This window comes from Rhinolophus sinicus, chromosome 17, assembly GCF_057876585.1.
Source record: "Rhinolophus sinicus isolate RSI-liver-muscle chromosome 17, RSI-T2T, whole genome shotgun sequence".
NCBI classification, from domain to species: domain Eukaryota; kingdom Metazoa; phylum Chordata; class Mammalia; order Chiroptera; family Rhinolophidae; genus Rhinolophus; species Rhinolophus sinicus.
Genome location: NC_142517.1, coordinates 196,713,762 through 196,736,096, shown reverse-complemented (window position 1 = coordinate 196,736,096; position 22,335 = coordinate 196,713,762). Strand labels below are relative to the sequence as shown.

Sequence of the window (22,335 nt, the reverse complement as noted above, 5' to 3'; positions counted from 1 at the left end):
ACTTACTGGAATCCTAAGCCTCCTTCAGGGATCAACTCAAAGGCTCATCTCCCCATTACCCCAGCAGGAAGTCTCCTTCCCCTGCTCCATCTGGAGCACTCAGTCTCTCCCCACCCCTCCACGAGGAGGGGTGAGCCTCTGAGAGCCCCTCCAAGGCAGGGCCTTATCGACTTCTGCCAGCGTGCTAATCAGGACCACGCAGCGGGCAGACGACCCGGCTGGAGACCCGGCCTGCTCCCAGTGGCTCCCTGCACGGGCACAGCACAGAAGCTGTACTCACCAAATGTTTCGTGATCAGAAAAAGCCAGGGAGGGCCAGGCATGCAGGTGTGAAAGCTACCAGGCACAGAAAGTGGACTGTCACTCGGCAACCCCTGCAACTGGCCCCATGCCAGGCTGTGGACCCTGTGAAGCCCAGCGGGAGTGTCCAGAGCCCAAGTAGAATAACAGCCACCTCTGCCCCTGCTCTCCTCTCCCCTCCTCACCCACTGCTTCCAAGTTCCTCTCTCTCCCTGCTGCACCCATACACCTAAGAAAAAAGTATACTCTGCTAAGCACCCAGCCCCAAGGGCATGAGTGGGGTTGCGCCACTGGGGCACAAAATCCCAACTTCCCCAGACTCAGAGCCCCTGAAGTGGAGGAACTGAGGGAGCATGAGACTGGGGGTCTGCAGACAGGTCCACAGTCCTGGCTCTGCCCACCCAGGGTAGGGCACGTGTCCAAAGCTCACTGGCTTATCTTTAATAACAGCAACCTTTTCCAAGCATTCCTAGACCCCACTTGTGAGCAGCCTTAAGCTAAATGCCTATCAATTACCTCCCATCATCCTCCAAACAACCCAGAGGCAGGTGTCATTTCTTCCACTTTACAGACCAGGGAGGGAGGACAGTGGAGCCCAGAGAAGAGGGAAGGGATTTGCTCAGGACCACAGAGCAGTGGGTGGCAGGGCAGAAATTCACCCTGGCAGCCTGACCAGGGAATCCATACTCCCAACCCCAAATGAGGGGCTAAGATGAGATGAATGGGCCGGAACTATTTTGGGGCAGACCCAACTCCTTTGAGGTTGTTTGCTGAGAAAAATGATACACCAGCGGGGTTACAGTGACCAGACACACAGCCCAGGACCGGGACTCTGGGGCTCCTGGGGTGCTAGTTTGGGCCTCTTTGACACACCGACCGCTTTGAGAATCAGGTGAATGCTGTGACTCCTCTCCCGGGACCACCTCATTACATATGCAGCATTTTGCCATAACGGCAGTGTTAAGAGACCCCATGAACCTCGGGATAAGGCACCCTGACCTGGATCCCGGAGGTCCCTTTCAAATCTGTGTGTGATTCCTAATCCCGGACATATAAATGGGTTGATGGTTCCCTGGGGAGCATCTGAGCCAAATGCAGAAGACAATTTAGGAAAAAAGAATAACAGACCCTCAGGAGCATTGAGATCTGTTTGGCTCAAGTAAACTCAAAAATTCAAAGGAATGACAGACCCTAGCTGGGAAAATGTGAAGGTGAAGGAGTCGCTGGGAAGGACCTTTCCTACCTCCTAGGCCCCATCCCGCTGGGAAGGACCTTTCCTATCTCCCAGACCCCCACCCCACTGGGAAGGACCTTTCCTATCTCCTAGCCCCCACCCCACTGGGAAGGACCTTTCCTATCTCCTAGCCCCCCACCTCACTGGGAAGGACCTTTCCTACTTCCTAGCCCCCACCCCACTGGGAAGGACCTTTCCTACCTCCTAGGCCCCACCCCGCTGGGAAGGACCTTTCCTACCTCCTAGCCCCCACCCCGCTGGGAAGGCACTGCCCCATGGAATGGGCCCAGCTTCCTTTCTTCTGTTGCTGGAAGCAAGCAAAGCCCCACAAGCTCACGTGACTCACAAGATGACAAGGGCACCCAGGGCCAGGTATGGGACTCAAACTCTCTGCCCCGGGATCCCCGGCACGACCAGAAGTCTGGGATCTAGGCCTGGGGCCGCCTGCATCGCAATGATCCCGGGGTGCTGGTTAAACAGGAAAATTCTGCCCTTTGCCTCATTTGGCCCCCTTCCTAGATTCTAATTCAGCGTTTCTGGGGCCTGGAAATACCCACAGTCACCTCACCAAAAAGTTTCCTAATTGGTCCTCTGGGACCCAGTGGGAGACAGAAAAACCACTGTGCAGGGTCAGGCTGGGGATTGGGTCGAGCCCTGCAGCTGTTCTGAGGGGCCCTTCCTGAGGGGTTCAGGATGCAGACACACCGCCAAGCACCCCAGTGAGAGGTCACGGGTGCACCTTTCGCTCCTCGCCTCACTGAACCAGAGCGTGGCTTCTCTGATATCTGAGTCAGAACCTCCAGCCCCAGGGGAGGCTGGTGGGACATCTGGGGGCAGTGAGACACAGCGCCACCCCACTAACCTCTTCCCTCTGGCACACAGTGGAGAACATACAATGATGCCCTTCTTTCCCTCTTCCCTAAAGGGCAGTCTCACCATCCTGGGCAGCCCAGAGAGAGGCCTGAGAGCTTTCAAGTGTCTGTTCCAACTAGCCCCTGTGCCCCAGCCTCAGGCCAGCCTGGGGCAGAAGGGGAGCAGCATAAAGGGGGGCTCTGCATCCAACAGAATGACCTAGAAAGCCCCTATTGCCACGGTCACCCCTCCCTCCCTCTGGTACTCCCTAAATGACCCCAATCCTGATGGGGCCCCAGACTCCACCAGAACCCAACAGGCAAGCCAGGTAGGTGAGGCCTCTGGTTAAGGGGTGCTTTGGGCTTCTCCTCTCATGCTCCCCAGGGCCCAGGCCCCTGGGTTTCGTTTGGTTTGGGTTTCTTTCTTTTGGCTTCCCCCACTCTCCCTCACCCCAATCCCAGGCCCTCTTGATCCAGTCCTGCTTCCTGAGCCAGGCCTGTGGGAGTTCAGTGGGGAAATCAGACCTATGAATACCTAGTGCAGGAACAAACAAGAAAATACAATGAAGGCTTTGCATCTGACCAGCCTCGGGGCATTCTTTATGAAACCAAACCCGGAAATGGCTATCTTAGGGCTGAGGGACTCCGAGGGCCACCAGGGCACAGAGTTCTGGGGAGCGAGGACCTGCTCCAAGATCCCTCAGGGACAAAGAGAGCAGTTCAAGGTTTTGTGTGTTCTCCAAACGGAAGAAACTGAAGAAGATAATGAGACAGCTAAAAAGGGTGAGCCTTTTCTGACGCTGCCAGCAGGCCTGGGGGATGGGCTGGGTGGTTACTTCCCCATGCCCAGGAGAGGGGCAGTGCTGCACGTGGTCAAAACACAGGCCAGCCCAGGAGGTCAAGGGGCCCGTGACCACCGTCTCCATGCTCATCCCAGCTACAGCTTTCCACAGAACTTGAAGCCCTCTCCAGATTTTGCCCGTCTTTCCCAGAGGGGGCAGGAGCTGCTGCTGAGGGCGCTTGGGGAGGGCCAGGGGCACCGTCACTGCCGGTGGCCTGCCCATGGTATCTCAGTCCTGGCCGGGAGGCCTGGACTAGTTCTGTCTACCCACAATCCCAGGCCACCTGTCCATCCAAAGCCCCTGGGTTTTGGTCTGTTTGGTTTGGCTCCCCCCATCCACCCTCATCCCAGGCCCTCTTGATCCAGTCCTGCTCCCTGGGCCAGGCCTGTGGAGTCAAGTGTCGGGTGTGGGGGGAATCAGACCTGTGCACATACGGTGACGCGTACTATGGAGAATAATAAAGCCGGGTAGCGGCAGTAGAGGGTGCAGCGGTGGGGGTGTTGCTAGTTTTATATGGAGTAGTCAGGGCAGGCCTCTCTAATCAGATGAAATTTGAGCAGAGGCCTGAAGGAGGGGAGGCAACAAACCATGTGGCCACCTCAGAGAAGGTTCTAGTGAGAGACATCAACAGCAGAAGGGCTCGGAAGTGAGGCTGCCTGGGAGTATCTGAGGAAGAGGACAGGGGTCTGGGTGACCCAGGCAGAAGGAGCAAGGTGAAGGGCGGAACACGTGAGGAAGGCCTGGAGCCAGGGTCTGAGCAGAGGACTGATCCGTTTCTGAATTAAAGTGTAACAGTGTCATTCTGGTTGGAGATACAAGGCCAAAGGAAAGAGTCCCTTTAGGAGGCCAGATGTGAGATGACGGTGGCTAGGCCCAGGGTGAGAGCAGTGGAGGTGGGGATGAGTGTTCAGATTTGGGATATATTTTGAAGGTGAGCTTTCAGGGTGCAACTAAATTTGACAGGTAGAGATGTACAGAGGAAGGAAGGCCTGACAGGCTCTCAGACAAAGCCTGGAGAAAGAATTGGGCAGATCTGGAGGGGGTGTGGGAGGGTTCCAAAGGCCTGGGTGAGGGTTGTGGACTTCATTTTGTAGGTAGTGTGGCTTAGGGGAAGGGCCACCCACCCAGAGCCATGGTTTGGAGACTAACCCGGCAGCAGAGGGGAAGCTGAGTCAGGGGAGAGCAGAGGGGCCACTATGGATGGTGGGGCTGCAGCTCTCCAAGGTCCCAAGAGCATATAGAAAGGAAAAGGACCCTGCTTCCCTCCTACAGGCTGTGTTGTGGATGGCCCAGGCCACTGCCTCTACCCAGACTTAATTCAGGCCACAAGCAGGTGGGTCATGCACCCAAGGGCCCTCAGCTCAGGACTCTTGCCACCCATTGAAGTCAAGCCAGTGGGCCTCACTGGCCCCAGAGAAGGGGCTTCCTCTTGCAGAAGTGGGGCAACCAAGGTTTGTCTCAGGAACCGTTGGTTTTACTTGGGTCAGGAGGGTGAAGAAAGATCCTCTATGCCCAGAAACGGAGAGGGGGCTTGGTCAAGAAGGGAGTGAGGGCTTTATCAGCTAAAACTGTCCAGCCCCAAAGGCCGGCGCCATCCACTTTCTCAGCTCTGCAGACGTTCCCAGCCCTGCACGAGCCCAGTCTCGTTCCCCATTCATCCCTGCTCTTCAGACAGACGCTCTGCTCAGGGCCCTGTTCTTCAAACTCCCGTCAACTACTGCTGAGAAGGCAAAGGGACAAAAGGGAAACTGAGGCATGAGGTGGGGGTGGGGTGGGGGCACACATGGGAGAGCCGACATTCCTGATCCCAGCCTTCTCAGGCGTACCCTGTCACTCCCGAGGAACTTGCACGCCCTGACTCCTGCCATAGATTGGGTCCCGGTTCACAGGCTCCTGCCCCTGACTCCTTGAGAATAGCCACCAGTCTCTGCTCACATCTTCGATCCCACAATCCTGACCCAGGGCAGCTGGGGTTCACTGAATGAATAAAGGGATGCGGGATTTCCTGATGGCTGGGTGGGCAAGATGGGCTTGGAAGACAGTACAAGTATGTAAGGAAGCTCCAGAAAGAACCTGCAGGTGCCAAGTACCTCCCCCACCCATCCCCATGATACAGAATGAGCATTTGCTAACATCTGTTGAGCACTTACTATGAGCCCGACCTTGTGCATGTAGATGCACAATTTAATTTTATCCTCACAGGAGCCCTAGGAGGTAGGCACTATCACTATGCCCATTTTACAGATGCAAATAACTGAGGCACAGAGAGGCTGAGTTATTTGTCTAAGGTTACATGGCTATTAAGCAATAAAGCTATTAATAGGATTCAAAAGCAGATTTATCTGACCCCTCAAGTTATGTGCTTAACTACTACACACACTGTCTCCCAGGCCCGGCAGAGTCCCAAATACATGTGTCTACCTCAGGTTAGCCCAGATCCACCCTCCACTGTGCTCAGTTTTCCCCATCCCAAGACAACTGTAGTTATGTTTGAGGAAAGCCTTTTATAAAATCGTCAAACACCAGTGATTATTGTCATTAATGATAACATTAACCATCGCTCTGCTCTCAGGCGTTACTATTTCCACTGTCTGCTGTCTAGCCCCCAATAGATTCCTCTATTTGTGGTCTTCGCAGGCACACGTTTAGGGTGCGGTGTGCCCATGCCCTCTGCCCCTCCCCATCATGTCCTGTCCCATCCCACTCCCTCCCTCTCCATCCTTCCTGGAGGCACCCCCACAGCATCAACACCTGCCTATTTCCCCTAGCCTGTTTCCTGCTGACACCCCCTGTACCTCCCCCAAGGGACTGGACTGATTGTTTCCCAGACCATGGAGGGGCAGGTTCTGGAACTCTGACTCCAGGCACACCCTTCTGTTCTACAAATTTGGGGAGTGGATTCCAAGGCAAACTTGAAATGCAGACACAGGAAAGCCCACAGGAATACTGAATTCCAAAGAAGCGCTCTGAGAATTCCAAGTTTGGGGATTGGGAAACTCCCAGATCCCATGTTCTAGGAATGCCCAAACCCTCAGGATTCTGAGATGGTGAACTTGGGAATTCTGATCTCGGGACTTCTGATTCTAGTTCCTTGTGGAAACTTCTATTTCCTACTTCTTCAGGCCGTTTATATGACTTCAACGTTACCAATTTTGAAAGCTAGAAGTCGGTTTTAAAATCCTCCCCCACACAGAGAAGTAAAATTCCCAGAAATTTAGTGAGGAGAAATGGTTTTTTTAATCACAAATATGAAGGTATTTTAAACGCTTATAAATCTCATTATTTTAATGCTACTTGCAGAGCAGTGGTGAGTTGGTTGGAACATTATCTAAAACGTGACCAATGTTTGGTCTTTTAGAGATGTGACTGCCCCAAAAGGCACATACACAAGACTCGCTCCCCCCCCATGTTTTTCCACTTTTCCCCCACTAGGCCCTTATATCTCTCTACTTCTTAGACTGTATGTGAAGTAAATCCTAGGGCTGAAGCTTCTGGAATATCTGGGGAGGTCTGGGGAGGAGGGGTGAATTGTACAATGTCTTCTCAGAAGCTCAGGAAATTCCCAAGCTGAGGTCCTCCCCCGAACCTGGCCTGTGGCCAGGGCCCCCACAGTTCCCATGCCCAACACCACTGTCCTTCAATTGGGGCTTGAGGTCCTGCCTCCCGGCTCTGCTGGGAATGGGAAGGGGACAGGGGCCCTAGGGAGCCTTCTTGGGGCTCCTTCCCTGCCTCTCAGTGTCTCCGTGTAGAACAGAGCTAGTGACCTGCCCTTGCCGGGCCCAGGACGGGGCAGAAGAAGGGGGGAGGGAAGAATGCGGATTGGAGGGAAGGGGGGCTGGACAGGAAAAAGTCCTTGGAGGTCAGTGAACCTCAATAAGTCAAGCAGCGTGAGTAGGGTCAGATTTCATAGCTTCACACGCAAGCCGAGATAGGAAGGGGACAGACTGGTCACCAGGGTTGGGACTCTCACTTGGGACAGAGGAGCTTCCATGGTGTAGTGGGGAGGTGGGCGATGGGGAGAGGAACGGGGACACGTGGAAGGAGGTGGCAGCTTCAAATGACACTTAGACGGTCTGCAGCATTCCGTCTCTCCTGCACCTGCCCTCCGGGACCTTCTCCACCGGGACACTGCAGCTAGCCTCCTTTCCCAGCTCCCTTGTCTCCGGTCCCTCATCCAGCTCTTTTCTCCAGATATCTTCTCCCGTCCCATTTCTGGCGACCCTCGCCTGCCCCTCCAATCCTCCTTTCCCAGCCCACCAATTTTCCAACACCCCCACCCCAGCCCCTTCTCTTCCCCCCGTCAGTGGTTTCTCCGGCCCGCCTCTCCGACCGCTCTTCTCTGGACCTGGATACTCCAGTCCTTACCCGGTGCTGACCCCCAAACCTCCCCCACCGCCGCCTCTCAGTCCCCTTTCCCAGCGTGCCCGCCTTCCAAGCCCCGCATCGCGTCGGAGCCCGGCACTAACCCGATTCGGAACAGCAGCCGCTTGCTGCGCGCCATGAATAGGCCGCGGAGGGTCCGCCGCGCTCGGCAGCTGCGGGGGCTCAGGAGCAAGGCGAGCACAAGGAGCAGCAGCCCGCAGCTGGCGACCCACAGGAACGCCGCCGGCCAGCTTTGCCAGGCCATGCTGGGGGCAGGCGCCCGCAGCGGCCCGTGGGGGGGCGGGGCGGGGCGTTGCTAGGCAATGGCACGGCCCAGGCCCCCACGCTGGAAAACCGAGTTTGGGGCACCGCCCCCTGCGCCCGCAGGCTGGGGGCTGTTGGGGGCGTTATGGCCCCGCCCTGCCATTGACTCGCGTTCGAATCCGCCCCCTCGCCTCCCGCGGCCCTGCTCACTCCACGAATGCCACCGGAGAGGAGGCCTGGCCCCGCCCTCGCTGGGCCAGGAGGCGGGGACCCAGCGGGCCATCGACCTGCGCTAATCCCTGTCTACAATCTCCCGCGTTCTGCAGGGCGACCAAGACTTGTGTCCAACCCCCAAACCCTCCCACCTTTCCCCTCTAGGGGTCTCTGGGAGAGGCCCTGGAATGGTCCTCTTGGCGGGAAACCTTAGACAAACTTTTTCAGCTGGAAGGAACCTGAGAGATCGTGTGAGTCAGCGGCCATTCATTCATTTATTCATTCACTGTATCACTTTTCAGTGTCCTCCTATGTGCTAGGCTCTGTAATGGGCTCTGAAGATGCAAGCGTCAAAGACACGTCTCAGCATTCTTGGAGCCTACAATCTAGAATCCAGCAGAGAAACCAACCAAATAAGCAAATAAACATAATTGTGTATGTATATTTATACACACATATGTACATGTTATATATGCATACATACATATATGTGTGATCGGGGGCAATGATATAGAGGGCAGAGGACCAATTTAGATGGGGGAAGAGTTCCTTGAGCAGGTGACATGTAAGCCACACCCTGAAGGATAAGAGGCCACCGAGGCTCTGAGGAAGTGACTACCAAGGTTATGCAGCAATGGGTGGCAGAGACAGAATTAGGACCAAAACGTTTGACTCCCAAGCGTAGTGGGATTTCCACATCACTACCCACCATCCAATCCCTGCTTCTGCCTTCCAGATGGCTTCCAGAAGTTGTCAAGGTTGGTGGGAGGGAAATAGATGTAAGGACAGGTGTGGTGACATCTACAAGTTTGGGCAAAGGGGAGCTAGGGCGGAGCTCCTGGCTCCAACTCTAGTCCTGACCCAGCACAGAAAGAGAAGCAAATGCTGCAAGCAGTCAAGCTAGCTCTCTCTCCCACTGGGAGATGGTTTGAAGGAAACAGGTGAGATGGTGCTCGTCTTCTTCCCGGTGACCTGTGCTCTGACCTGAAAGAACCTGGCCCCGAAATCACACATTTTCTCTCTGCCTCTGATGTACTCTGATTAGATAGGTGGATCTAAATCCCCAGAGTGGAGAGTATGGAAGTATAGGATCCTTGTGCCTCATTCCCCACCCCATCCCCATCCCCCAAAAACCCAACAGATGCATTAAATTATCCCCAAACTGAATTGTAATCCCAACACCTAATCCTGGGTTTCATTCAGAAACCCAGACATGAAGTTTCTCTTATGTGGATACATCTTGAGAGCCAGAGCCTATGGCCTGCTCCCTCCTTGTCTCCTCTCCCACAATTCAGCTTCTTCTAGGTGCCTGGCACATAAAAGTCTCTCAATAAATATCAATTGCAACAGTTACGTAAGGTGTAAGAGGGGTAGTAGATGGCAGGGAGGTATCACTTTGTGAGCGGTGTAAATATCTTACTAGTATGTTGCTTTGTATACCTGAAACTAATAAAAAAAAAGTGTCAGAATGGAATTAAATGCCTGCCATTAGTTTCCCACCTGTGTGTGCTACAGAGGAGGCATGGGGGGTGGGGGGAAGAAGACAGACAAACTAATTTGCAGAAGGTCCTTGTAGGCCAAGGGAGTTCATATGTCTCTAAGTCTCTGTCTATATATGCAAAGGGAAGAATTATGCCTCATCAAAAGTCATTGTGAACACACCTTTCTGCAGGGAAGACTGTGCCAGGCATTGTACTGAGAAATTAAAACAGTCTGTGTCATCTGAAACAGGAATCACAGGCTCAGACATGAGCCAGCAGAGAATACGGAGATGGCTGAATTCTAATCTCAAGCCACACACACATTGATGAGTTTATAGATACGAATCTAAGATGCATTTTATGAAATACTTGGAGCCAAGCCAGAGCTGGGGATAAGAAGTGAGGATGGGTGTCTTAGGGGACTCATGCAGGCTCAGGAAGCCATCCTCCCTCCCCTGCACTGTTCTGGAAGACTTCCAACATCTGCTCCAAATCTGCTTTAGTTTCACCTCTGTCCCCAGAGAATCTTCTGTGCCCGCCAGACTGATGCCTCATTATTCACCCCCTTCTGCACTTTGTACCTTATAATACCGAATGACTTGTATTTCCTTTGAACCTGTGACAGTGTTTCACACCCTCATGACTTTGCACATGCTGTGCCTTCTGCAGTGCCATTCACCCTCTGTTCCCCCAAAGACTCAGATCAGATGTGCTCTCTTTGAGAAAGCTTTTCTTAAACATTTCCATCCCAGCATGGGCCCAAGTATGTCCCCCCCTTGGGCAATTCTAGGTCTTGTACATACAGTACAACACTTTGATCATTCAATGCAACACCCCCACCATGCTATATTTTTCTTGTTTTCATGTCTACCTGAGAGTCCAGAGTCTGGAATTATTGTCTTCCTTTAGAGTAAGGACTGTGATTTAATTTTTTCATCTTTGAATCACCAGTGTCTGACACATTCTAAATAGTCACAACTATTCTTTGGAATGTCTCACTCCAAGCTGGGCCGCTGCTTGGTGGGACCAAGCCTGTCTTCCACCTCATCAGATGCCATTTTTGCTCCTTGTCACCATGAACCAGCCACACTATTCCTCAAATGTGCCAAGCTCATCCCCTCCTCAGGACTTTGCTCATGCTCTCTCCACTTGGAACTATCTTTCCTCAGTTCTTTGACTCAGGAGGGCCGCTCATGAACAGGGAGTCAGAACAAGCCTGGTGGCTGCCTATATTTCATAGCACTACGGAAGGCTGCAGGAGAGCCAAGTCTGAGGGCCCATACACTCGGGGTCTGTCCACAACCTCCTGCTCTGAGTAGCTTGCGGGGATATTACCAAGACTAAGGTTTGCCTCTGCGACTCTCTTAGGGAGAGGCCCATTAATAACCTTGGTCAGGTGACTGGTTATTGTGCAGTTCTGGCCTGTGACGTGGTGGTTTTCGAGCTTCACAAAGAGCAAGCCTCCTTCCAGGTTTCTGGGGGGGGGGGGGATTCTTGAGTCTGCTCCTTATCCACTTGCCATCGCAGCCTTTGTGTCCCTGGTGTCTGAATCCTGCCTTCCAAAATGGCCTGGGAGCTCCCCTTAGGATTGAGAGCCTGCCTTCATCTTTGCATCATAGCTCAAGCTTGATGCCTGGTGCTTGGCTGGCATTCAGGGAACCATAGTGATGATGACGACGATGACGATGACGATGATGACAATAACACAATCATGAAAAAACTGAGATGGTTGGAACCGTTTGAATGTTGGAAAAAAGACACATCTTGTTGGACCAGGGTGGAGAAGTTAGTTCCGTTTTGAAAAGTTAGCCAACTGCAGAAGTGGCTATGATAACCTGGTGTGGGGACAGAGCCAGGAGTGCAGTTTCCAGGCTCTCTGCCTCACGTGGAAAGGTGCTCACTCGAGTAGTAAATGGCAATCAACTGTGACTGGATGGCCATCAGCTGTGGCCAGTTGGCTGTCAGCTGTAACCAGTGAGCCATTGGACACTAATATAACTGCCGTGGCTAAGCTAGCAGAAAATGGGGGCTAGTAAGAAGACGGTGGCTGAGTTAGCAAGAGCGGATTGCGGTTAGCACGGCGGATTGCAGGTAGCAAGCGTGGAGTGCAGTGGAGTGTGGATTGCGGTTCTGTGGCTCCTTCGTGTCTCCAACCCAGCCGCCAGCGAAAATATAGTGGTATGACTCCCCTATCTATAGCTCCGTGGGTTTTCCTTTTTGGCCTCACCATGTCCTGTGGTCTTATGCGGGGAGCGGGAGCAGAGACCCTGCCTGACTCCCTGCATGACACATGGCTTCCCTCCTTGTGAGAACTCAAGTTCAGTCCCTTGAACCACGCACCAGCTCTCAGCTTCCACATTTCCTTGTCCCTCCAACCTTTGCCTGCTAACCTCCAGACCTGCCTATACCAACCTGACAATCCACAACTGTCCCACTTGAGTCAGGGCTGCTACAGTTCAGGCCTTACTGGGACCCCCGACATCAGTGCTTGGCAGTACTTTTACTTGGCTGAGGTCTCCTCTCATTATCCACAGTTGTTTTTTTTGGAAACCTTAGGCCCAGCTCCTATTCCTCTGCTTTCAGTTGATATCCTTCTTAGAGGAAATAAGTTCTGTGCCCACCCACCCCTCTACAATTTTGCTACTTACATATGAATTTTTAGAGGAAGTGCTATAGCCCCTCTTGCTCATACCTTCAAGCAGTGTTTCTCCTGGCCACCACTTTTCTTCACCCAATAAGTAACTTGAGTATCTCCCTGCCTTAAAAACTTCCCTTGAACTTGGGTCCCTTTGTAGATTCTGTCTTCTGTCTTGCCTTTATCTTAACATAGCCTAGTTTCCTGAAAGTCTGCCTCTGTGGGTGTGGTAGATTGCATTTTGGTTCTCAATTCTTGGTCTCTCCCTGTAAACAAACCCTTTACCATATGCTCATGCACCATTTCCATGGAGGTGAAATGTATTTCCCCATGCCGTTGAGGTTGGCCTTGGGTTTGTGATTACTTTGGCCAATGGAATGTTAGCAGACATGATACAAGCAGAGGCCTTAAATGTGCTATTGTAGTTGAAGTTGGTCTCTGTGCCTGTACCTTTCACCACGAGAACACCCCTTAGTTAGTTGCTGGTCTAAGGATGAAAGACACATGGAGCTGACTTGACCCCACCTGGAAGCCAGCCTCGCCCAGCAGAGCCCAGCCTAGATCAGCTGAAACTCAGCCTGCCCACAGATGCATGAGAGAGAAAGACATGCTTGTTGTTGTATGCTTTTTAGTGTTGGATTTGCTTGTTACACAGCATTATTGCAACAATAGCTGACGGAGACAGTGGGAAGTAGAAAGATTAGTTATTAATGGTGTGGGAAAGACATGGTGCTTGGATAACTGATTAGCTATTTGGGAAAGAGCAATCTAGACCTGTGCTTCCCAGAGTACGCCAAAATAAAGTCCACGTGAATTAAAGTGTTAAGGACATAAAATTAAACCTTACAATATTAGAAGGAAATTAAATACATGTCCAATCTCTGATAGTGGAAGACTTTCTCAGGCTAAAAGCAGTAAAAATGTTTTCCTAATTTTCTTTAATAGGTACCTATTACTCTTAAACTCAGACAAAAGGCAACTGATGACCGAACAAGGGACAGAATTACTCTTTTGGCTACTTCAAAATTTTTAAATCTTCTATATGTTAAAAAAAAAAGAACATGAACAAAAGGAAAAGCCAAAAAATTGTGGAAAATGTTTACCTCAAATTTGCCAAAGAGTCAATCTACTTAACATATAAAGACCTTCTTAAATAACAGAAAACGGTGCTCGCTTCGGCAGCACATATACTAAAATAACAGAAAACGCAAAGACCCCAAATAGTAAAGGGATAAATGGCTAATTTTTGTGAAAAAAATGTTAAACCTTAAAAAAAAAAATCAAGAAAATGCAAGCTAAACAATGAGATGATTTTCATCTATCAAAATAGCAAAGATTAAACACTAATAAAATCCTGGAGGTTTTTAAACATATGGGAAGATGGGTATTTTGTTTGTGGTGGTATCATTGGTACAATTTTCTAGACAACAATTCCCAATATGCATCAAGGCTTTAAAAGTGTTCATATCTTTTGACTCAGTAATTCTGTTTTAGAGATCTCCCTAAAAGATCCACCCCCAAAAGCTATCATTTGAAATGTACACAATGGTGAGACTGTGTAAACAGCTGAAGGGTCCGGAAATAAACGAAGAATTAGGTTCTGTGAACATCTATGCGGTTTTTAAATGTTTATAATTAGAACCCAAGGCAATGTGCGATCCTGGATTAGAACCTGGACCAGAAAAGGATGCTAGGGGGACAATTGGCAAAATTTGAATAAAGACTGTGGAGAGGTTATCAGAATTGAAGCAATGTTAATGTCCTGTTTTTGATACGATACTGTAGCTACCGTGTTTCCCCGAAAATAAGACCTAACCGGAAAATAAGCCCTAGCATGATTTTTCAGGAGGACATCCCCTGAACAAAAGTCCTAATGCGTCTTTTGGAGCAAAACTTAACATAAGACCCAGTTTTATTTTTGGGTAAACATGGTAAGTAAGATGTGAATTTGGAGAAGCTAGGTGGCAGGTGTAGGGGACCTCCTTGTACTTTTTTGCAAATATTTTGCAAGTCAAATACCTTCAAAATAAAAAGTAAAAAAACAAAACAAAACAGAATACACACAAATAGAATTGTGTTCATATGTTGATAAAGGTTTAAAAAAAACCAAATGAGGCAGATCTTGTTGGCTTATTAATCTCTACTCTTCTTTTTATCCTTGTTAACCCCTATTTTGTCGGCTTTCCTATGGACTGCCATAGCTTCTAAGTGAGACCCTCCCCAGCACTGGTGGGTGGGTCTCGATTGGTCCAAGCTAACTAGGGCATTCATTGCCCAGCCAAGTGATTGGTTTGACCCAGAAATATGACATAATTCTTCCCATGAGATAATAATAGCAAATATTTATATAGCATAAATCATGTGCCAAGCACTGTTGTAAATGCTTTACACAAATTAACTCTCATCTCTCACAAGAGTCCTATGAATCAACTATGGTTATAATTCCCATTGTACAGATAAGAACATTGAGGCACTTAGAGATCAAGCCATCGCTCCAGGTTGCACAGCTATGAGATAGGAAGGCTGGAGGCCCCCTAGTTGTTGAAAAGGAACACATTAGAACCATGTTCTTTTCTTGCTCCAGGATGTTGTCATCTGCCTGTGATGCCTGGAACTACAGCAGCCATTTTATGACTATGAGGGAACACCTCAAGAAGATATTCCAATGCACTGAAGATGGCAGAGCAAGTGAGATGGAACCAGTGTCCTTGAAGACATAACCGAGCCCCTGAATTAAACAGTCTAGATGACCCTGCCCTTGAACTTCTCATTATATAACATCAAAATTGTCCTTATTGCTTAAGCCACTTCTGGTTACGTTTTTTGATACCCACAGCCAAAAGCACTCAAACTAGTATTGTGGGTAAATTTTACATTTTAATTGTAAAGCGGGGGGAAAAATAGGATACGAAACTGTATACATTTTGTATAATTGACATGGTTGCTGTAAACAAAAATTCATAGAAAAAACCTGAAATGCCATCAGCAATGATCTTTGATGGGCTCATAGAGTATCACTTTAAAAAAAAAAAAAAATTATTTTAAGGAGGGCACAGCTCACAGTGGCCCAAGCGGGGATTGAACCGGCAACTTTGGCATTATAAGTACCACGCTCTCACCAACTGAGCTAACCAGCCACCTAGAGTATCACTTTTTAAAAAATCTACTTACAAATATTTTCTGAACTTCTATAATGAAAATATATTACTATTTTAATCAAAAATGTTATTTTATTAAAACAAAGAAAGTCGTCCTCTTTGCTGCCTCTACCGCTCATTTCCCACCCAGTCTCAGGCCACTCAGCTGAGCTCCTGCCCACACACCCTTCCATCCTAACTTGGTTCTGACCCCTTGCACCGCAAACCCATTTGTCACTGTCAGTCCTTGTCACTCAACCTCTGGGCAGAGGCTTCTTCTGTCTTCACCTTCCCTGTCACGGTCTCTTCTGGTTCTCCTCTCACGTCCCTTACAAGCTGCCCCTGCTGCTGCTGTCACTCACATGTCCAGACTCCGCAGAGTTCATTACGGGGCCCTTTCCTCTTCCCACATTACATTCACTGCTTCCCCTGACTTCAGCTATCACTTGATATATAACTCATTACTCCCAATGAGAAGTGTCTAACGTTGCCTTCCTCTTGAGTTCTAAGTCTAAATGCCCACCTTCATCCCTGTCATTTCCAGTGGTGGGGCAGAAATAGGGAGTCTCAGTCTCTCTGCAAAAGGGACTGATAACCTGCATGAAGCTATTCTGAGGATTAACTATGATTAGCCAAGTAAAAGACGCAGTGCCCCGTTCATTACTGTTACTCATTAAATGCTCATGGATGTTATTGTATCTTGTACTATTCTTGCAACATCAATGTCTGCTCCTTGTAGGTACTCCAATAGATATTTTATGGGTAAATGCTGAGGGCGTGATCTTTACCCTCCTATTGCTGTCACCCAAATTTAGGGCTTTGAGTCCTAACACCTGGTCCATTGCAGGCAGCTCCAGCCCCCAGCCATCTTACATAGTTATTAGACAAAGCCTTTGGAAGCTCAGGACCGAATTACGTCTGCCCCCTGTTCAAAGCCAGTGTCTACACAATTAAATTTACATTTGGTTGATTTAACAATGCAGTCTAAACCCAGTTTTCTAGTGTTTTATGCTCCCAGTGCCCTCACGTGCCCCCCTTCCAGTCGGCCTGTACTGGTCACTATCCTGGGATTTTTGCTCCCCTCCAACCCCTGCCCCACCATATCTGGGGAAATCCTTCAGGGCATACTTCTCAAGCCACCTTCTGCCCCAGCGCACCTGAGGTGATCTAAATCCCTCCCAGGAGTAACTCACTGAGGCCCGGCTGCTCCCAGTCTGGGGAGTTCTGCAAGCTTTCCGAGGAAGGGAGGAGGTGAGTTCAGTCCCCAGGGAGACTGATATGCCAGACCTTTTCATCCTTTAAAGCGAAAATTAAATTCCACCTCCTCTTTCAACCCCTTTCTGATCACCACAGCTCTTTACAATGCTGGTCACTACTCCATCTGCAGACCTTGGAAAAATGCCTGCCAAGTAGAAGTGAAAAAAAAAAAAAAAAAGACGGTTTGAAAAGTAACCCTCACTCCTTTCTGCTTTGCATGATGGGGGAATGGGGCAGGAGGAGACACCGTGTCTCCTTTACAGTACTGTGACTTCTCTGCAGGTAGACGCGGTGCCCTGTACGCCTTGGTCTTTCCTCACCCCTGTGCCTAGACTCTGCTTGACCCATGTAGAATAATAAGTGTTTGCTCAGTTGCGGGGGAAGGAAGAACGGAACAAGCACGTATGACGGTCTCCTGTGCGCTAGGCCTGCACCAAGCCTTTGCATCTGTTATTTCCTTGTCTTAACTCTGTAAGGAAGGTAATGGTGCCCCGTGTTAGAGATGAACAACTGAGGCCTGGGGGGGCTAACTGATATACTCCAGCATAGAGCTCATAAGTGACAGAGCCAGAATTCAGTCCTGGTTTTACCTGACCCCAAAGTCTAGGCTCTTTCCGCTGATACTGTGTTGCCAGGCAGGGTAGGAAGTCTGCCAGGAAACAGAGGACACACTCGAACTGGTAGCTAGAGGACAGCTTTATGACAGGACTACGCTACCCGGCCACGGGCAAGGTATAGGAAACACGAGGGGCAGTGCGGTTCCCCAGGGCTACTGACAGTGCTTCTCTGTCAACCACCTCTAGGTCCGACAGGTGAGGGGAGGGAATGGTTATGGAACTTGGGGGACAGAGCTGTGCGGATAGGGCCACCCGACTAGAGCTGTCACCTTCGGTTGAGGGATGAGCCAGTCCTTGGTGACCCTTCAGGAAGGGAGAAGATCAAATATGCCAACCCCACTGGCTCCTTGACTCCTCTCCTGTGGAGCTCGCCATTGGCCAAACCCAGCTGAAGCTGGAGGACCAAGAGCCCCTCAATGTGCCCACACTGGCCAGCTCTGAGCACGGTGGAGAAGGGTGGATGGATATGGGGAGGCAAATGGAAGATAGTCAGCCCAACAAGGCTCAAGAAGATATGTGGGTTTGGGGTGGCTGTGGGTGGGGAGCGGACTGACTCCAGAGGTGGAGGCTAGCCACCACATTTCACCTGATGACTGCGACAGCTCCAAAATGGCCTCCCTGCTCTCATGTTCCACCCCCAACCCATCCTCCACTCAGAGCCAGGGGATTTTCTTAAAATGCGTCCCAAATCACGTTCTTCTCCTGCTCATAATCATTTAATGGCTTCCCTAGAGGATAAAATCCAAAATCCTTAATGAAGCCCCAGAAGTCCCACAGACCTAGCCCCTGCCCACCTCCCCAGTCTCCTCTTAGGCCACACCCCAGTGGTCACTTCCCAGCCACACTGGTCTCCTTGGAGTTTCCAGAACAACCCAAGCTCTTTCAGCTTTCACGTCGTCTCCACCACCTTCATGCAGCTTGTTCCTTCAGTGGAGAATGGTCATAGCATGGCTGCCACGGCATGCGTGCACACACACAGTCATACACACACTCATGCACACACACACTCATGCGTACACACACACACACACAGCCATGCACACACACAGTCATACACACACTCATGCACACACACACATCCCATATACACACACGCACACACACACACTCATGCACACACACACACTCATGCACACACACACACACCCCATATACACACATGCATTGCCTGTCTGACTCAGGCTACTCTTGGATGTCACCTTTTCAGAGCAGCTGCCTCGGCCTCTCCACCTAAACGAGGTCCCCATGTGCTGCTCTCTTATGGCACCGAGTCTGTGTTCCTTCAGTGAAGGTATCACCACTTGTAATGATATATTTACTTGTGAGGTTAGTTGCTAATGTCTGCTTCCCCCGCTGGACGGCAAGCTCCAAGACGGCAGCAGCTGTACTTGTTTTATCCACTCCTGTCTCCGCACTGCTTAGCACTGCCCAGCGCATAGTCAGCCCCTCAGAAATACTTGCTGAATTAATATTAAAGGATTGGGTTTGAGTCCTGGCTCTGCCTCTCCTGTGAGCCTATGAGTTGCCATTTTGCTGCTCTGAGCTCAGTTTATCTTTAAATTACTTTTTTATTATGGAGAATTGAAAACATCTAAACAAAGAAGAGAAAACAGGATAACGAGCTTTCATGTATCTGTTTCCTAGCTTCAACGCTATCACCTTATGGGTTTGGTTTCTTTAACGGCAGGTAAGGGAGATGAGAGTGATTTTCAAACTTTTTTGACCATGACTCACGAAAAGAAAGATATTTTCATCAAGACCCATATGCAATACATATACAAAGAAAACTAAAACAAAGTTACACAAAACAGTAATACAGTCATTCCCTTGGTACCCACGGGGGATTGGTTCCAGGACACCCCCCCCATACCAAAGTCTGGATGCTCAAGTCCCTTACATTAAACCGCGTAGTATTTCCATACGTATAACACACACATCCCCCTGCATACTCTAAATCATCTCTAGATTGCTTATAATACCTAATACAATGTAAATGCTATGTAAATAGGTGTTACACTGTATTGTTGAGGGAATAAGAAAAAAAGGTCTGTACATGTTCAGTACAGACGCAACCAACGTAGGCCTACCTACACACGACACGACAGCAACAACGTAACATTTTTTTCTGAATGTTTTCAATCTGCAGTGGCTGAGTCCTCAAACGCAGCACCTGAGGACTAAGGATACGGAGGGCGACTGTAGTGCTTACATTCTCATTTTTTTCTAATCTATTTTTAAAAATGTTTCTGTGATCCACTTAATTGATTTTACTTATGGGTCCAGCAGTATGAAAAACACTGCGCTGAATGATCTTCCACCCGTCTCGAAAATTGTTAGTTCCCCTTTTCTTGCCAAGTGATGATAGCCAGATCCTGCCCCCTAGTGTTCATGTTTGGGAACTGATTTTTCGGAGAAGTGAGTTTTGATTTGGGAATAAATTCATTTCAGTAAAAAGTACTGAGTGGAGGCCCTACCTAGGTCAGGCCTCTGGGGGGTGGGGTCCGCGATGAATTGTGGCACAGACCGTTATAGTTTTCCCCCATTGATGACCATAGCATAACTGCTAGAGGTCTGAGCTGTCCAATATGGTATCCACCACCCATGTGTGGCTATTGAGTAGTACTTGAAATGTAGGTCGTATAGCTGAGAAATTGAATTTTAAATTTACTTAATTTTAATTCATTAAAATTTAAATATAAAAATCAAATGTATACTGTTTCAGTTACTGGAAAATACTCAAATATGTTTGATTCCCATATACAACCCAGGTATGTGAATTTACTTTTTCAACTGTACTTTTTATAAAATCCAAATAAATATCCACTATTTCTGATGAAAAGTTAACATCCAAATCCAGATGTGCTGTGAGTGTAAACTACATACCATATTTCAAAGAGCCTAGCATGAAAAAAAAAATCCCACTAATTTTTATGCTGATTAAATAATATTTTAACTGTATTGGGTTAAATATATTGTTAAAATTATTTTCACCTGTTTCTTTTTACTTTTTAAAATGTGGCTACTGGAAAATTTAAATGACTTATGTGGCTCACATCATATTTCTATCGGACAGCACTTGCAAAGCTGGAGACCCTTCTGATATTCCTCCTTCCAGCTCCTCCTGTATGTCTTGCATCCTTGATGGAGATGGAAGAAGCTGCTAGAATCCTCATTCAGGCTGCGGTGGGGATGGGGATGTAGATTAGGAGTTAAGCGTTGGACATATTAAGGTAGAGATGCCTTTGACCTTGCCAGTCAGAGTGTGGTCTACACAGCAGCAGCCTTACCTGGAGCTCATTAGCAATGCAGAATCTCAGGCCCACCCCTACCCCACTAAATCAGAATCTGCGTTTTAACAAGATCCTCATGTGACTTATTTGCACATTAAAGTTTGAGAAGCAGTTGCCAATTAGATAGCCAAGTGGAGATACGGGTGGCAGTTCTCTGATTGCTTTTCTTTGCTCAGTGACTTAGGAACAAAGGTCAAGGTTGAGAGTAAGGCTGTGAAGAAGGTGTTAGAGTTTTGCAAAGATTGGAGAAAGTGCAGAGTCATTATCTAGGATGGGAATGTTAATAGGAATGGACCAGGAAAACCTAAGTCTTCCTGAGCTGAAAGTGAGATCAGTCAGCACCTTAGATGTTTTTCTCCTCCCTTTTAGTTATGTGGGTGCAGAGCTGGGGTTTTGCCTCCTGAGTACCGTAGGCAGAGAGGGGCAAAGAGTGAGGAGTGATTCTAATGAGGGGCCTAAGCTGGTTAAGGAGGGAAGGGAGGCTGAGAGGGACAAAGAAAAGGGCGTAAGATGCATAGATTGTCAACCCTGGTGTGGATCAACATGGAGTTGTTGGAATCAGGGTTGTTGGGCTGGAGAGGCAGATGGTGGTGAGAGTGAGGGGTGCTTGAAATTGAGACTATGGAGCGGGTACAGTTATTGGTAGTGAGAGGTTCTAACGCAGCCATTATCTTGGGCTGGGAATAAGGTAAGAAGAAATGGGTGCTGGCTCGTTGTTTTTTTTTTTAATGGAGTTGTTAGACAAATGCAAGTGAAATAGGACAAAGGGCTTCTTGTCCAGGAGGTAGCTGCACACGCTGGGACTCCCCTAACAGGTCGGGAGGACTAGGAGGCCAAGTCCATGGCAGCAGAAGGCCAGGTATGAGGGCACACAGCTGGGACCTGGGCCTCCTGAGCGACAGCAAATGCATCCATCCAGGTCCTGTTTAGCCTTCCACATGCAACCACACCGCGGACCAAACTGAGGTTGTGTTCATCACTCAATCGCTAGGCTTCTAGCTCACCACCAACAATAATAATTGACAGTTTTTACGATGTCCCAAGCTTTTGAAAACTGCTATTTTAAATCTCTACCACACTATATTACCTCCCATTTGAAAGGGATACCAAGGCTCAGAGAAGTTAAGTAATGTACCCAACGTCACACAGCCACTAAAGTGATTTCAACAGAACCCCTGTCTATCTAGCACCAAAGCTGGCTGATAATCAGATTCACTTGGGGGCATTTGTTTTAGTCTCCTCTGAAGATTCTGACTCAGGGGCCTAGAGAGAAGTATCCCTGAGAGAATCTCCAAGTTTTCAAAAGCCCTTCAGGTGATTCTGATGGTCAGGGGAGACCGGAAAGCATCTCTCTGCACCCCAGTTGCAGCTCTGTAGCTGTAAAGCCGGTTCCTGGCCCAGCCTTCCCCAAAGGTCAACACTTTCTTGCAGGAAGGAGGAGCTCTTGTCCAACCCACTTCCAGTTCTATCTAGCTGGGTAGAGTCATGAACGAAATCCCCTCATGCCATTTTCAGTGTTTTGCACATAGATGATTTCATCTGAGGATTCAAAAGTCATAGGACGTAGAGGGAAGAGCAGTACGATTGGACCCATTAGCAGTCATGCACCGCTTAATGACTGGGATACGATCTGAGAAACTGTGTCAGTGATTCCATCATGGTGTGAACATCACAGAGCGCGCTTACATAAATATAGATGGTATAGCCTGCCTACTGCTCCTAGGCTACAAGCCTATGCAGCACGTCACTGTACAAGACAACACGAGATAAATCAAGCACAAGAGAAAATGATGCATTCAAGACACTCGGCAAGCACGAGATGGAGGAGCCGGCTGCCAGCCTAGCACCACATA

At 49.1% G+C, this 22,335-nt stretch overlaps 1 protein-coding gene across 2 annotated transcripts in view; it reads right to left on the bottom strand.

Annotated features, from left to right (window-relative positions):
• PNKD (PNKD metallo-beta-lactamase domain containing) overlaps positions 1-22,335 on the bottom strand; it is a 58,160-nt gene that overhangs the window by 11,539 nt on the left and 24,286 nt on the right. Inside the window, exon 1 of one of the 2 annotated variants that reach the window (XM_019741781.3) lies at positions 7,693-8,102. The exons of the other annotated variant lie outside the window; for it this stretch is intronic. Within the exon in view, the coding sequence (XP_019597340.1) occupies positions 7,693-7,853 (161 nt within the window). The 5' untranslated portion in view covers positions 7,854-8,102. Of the gene's footprint in view, positions 1-7,692; positions 8,103-22,335 lie in introns of those variants that run through there. 2 annotated transcript variants of the gene reach the window in all.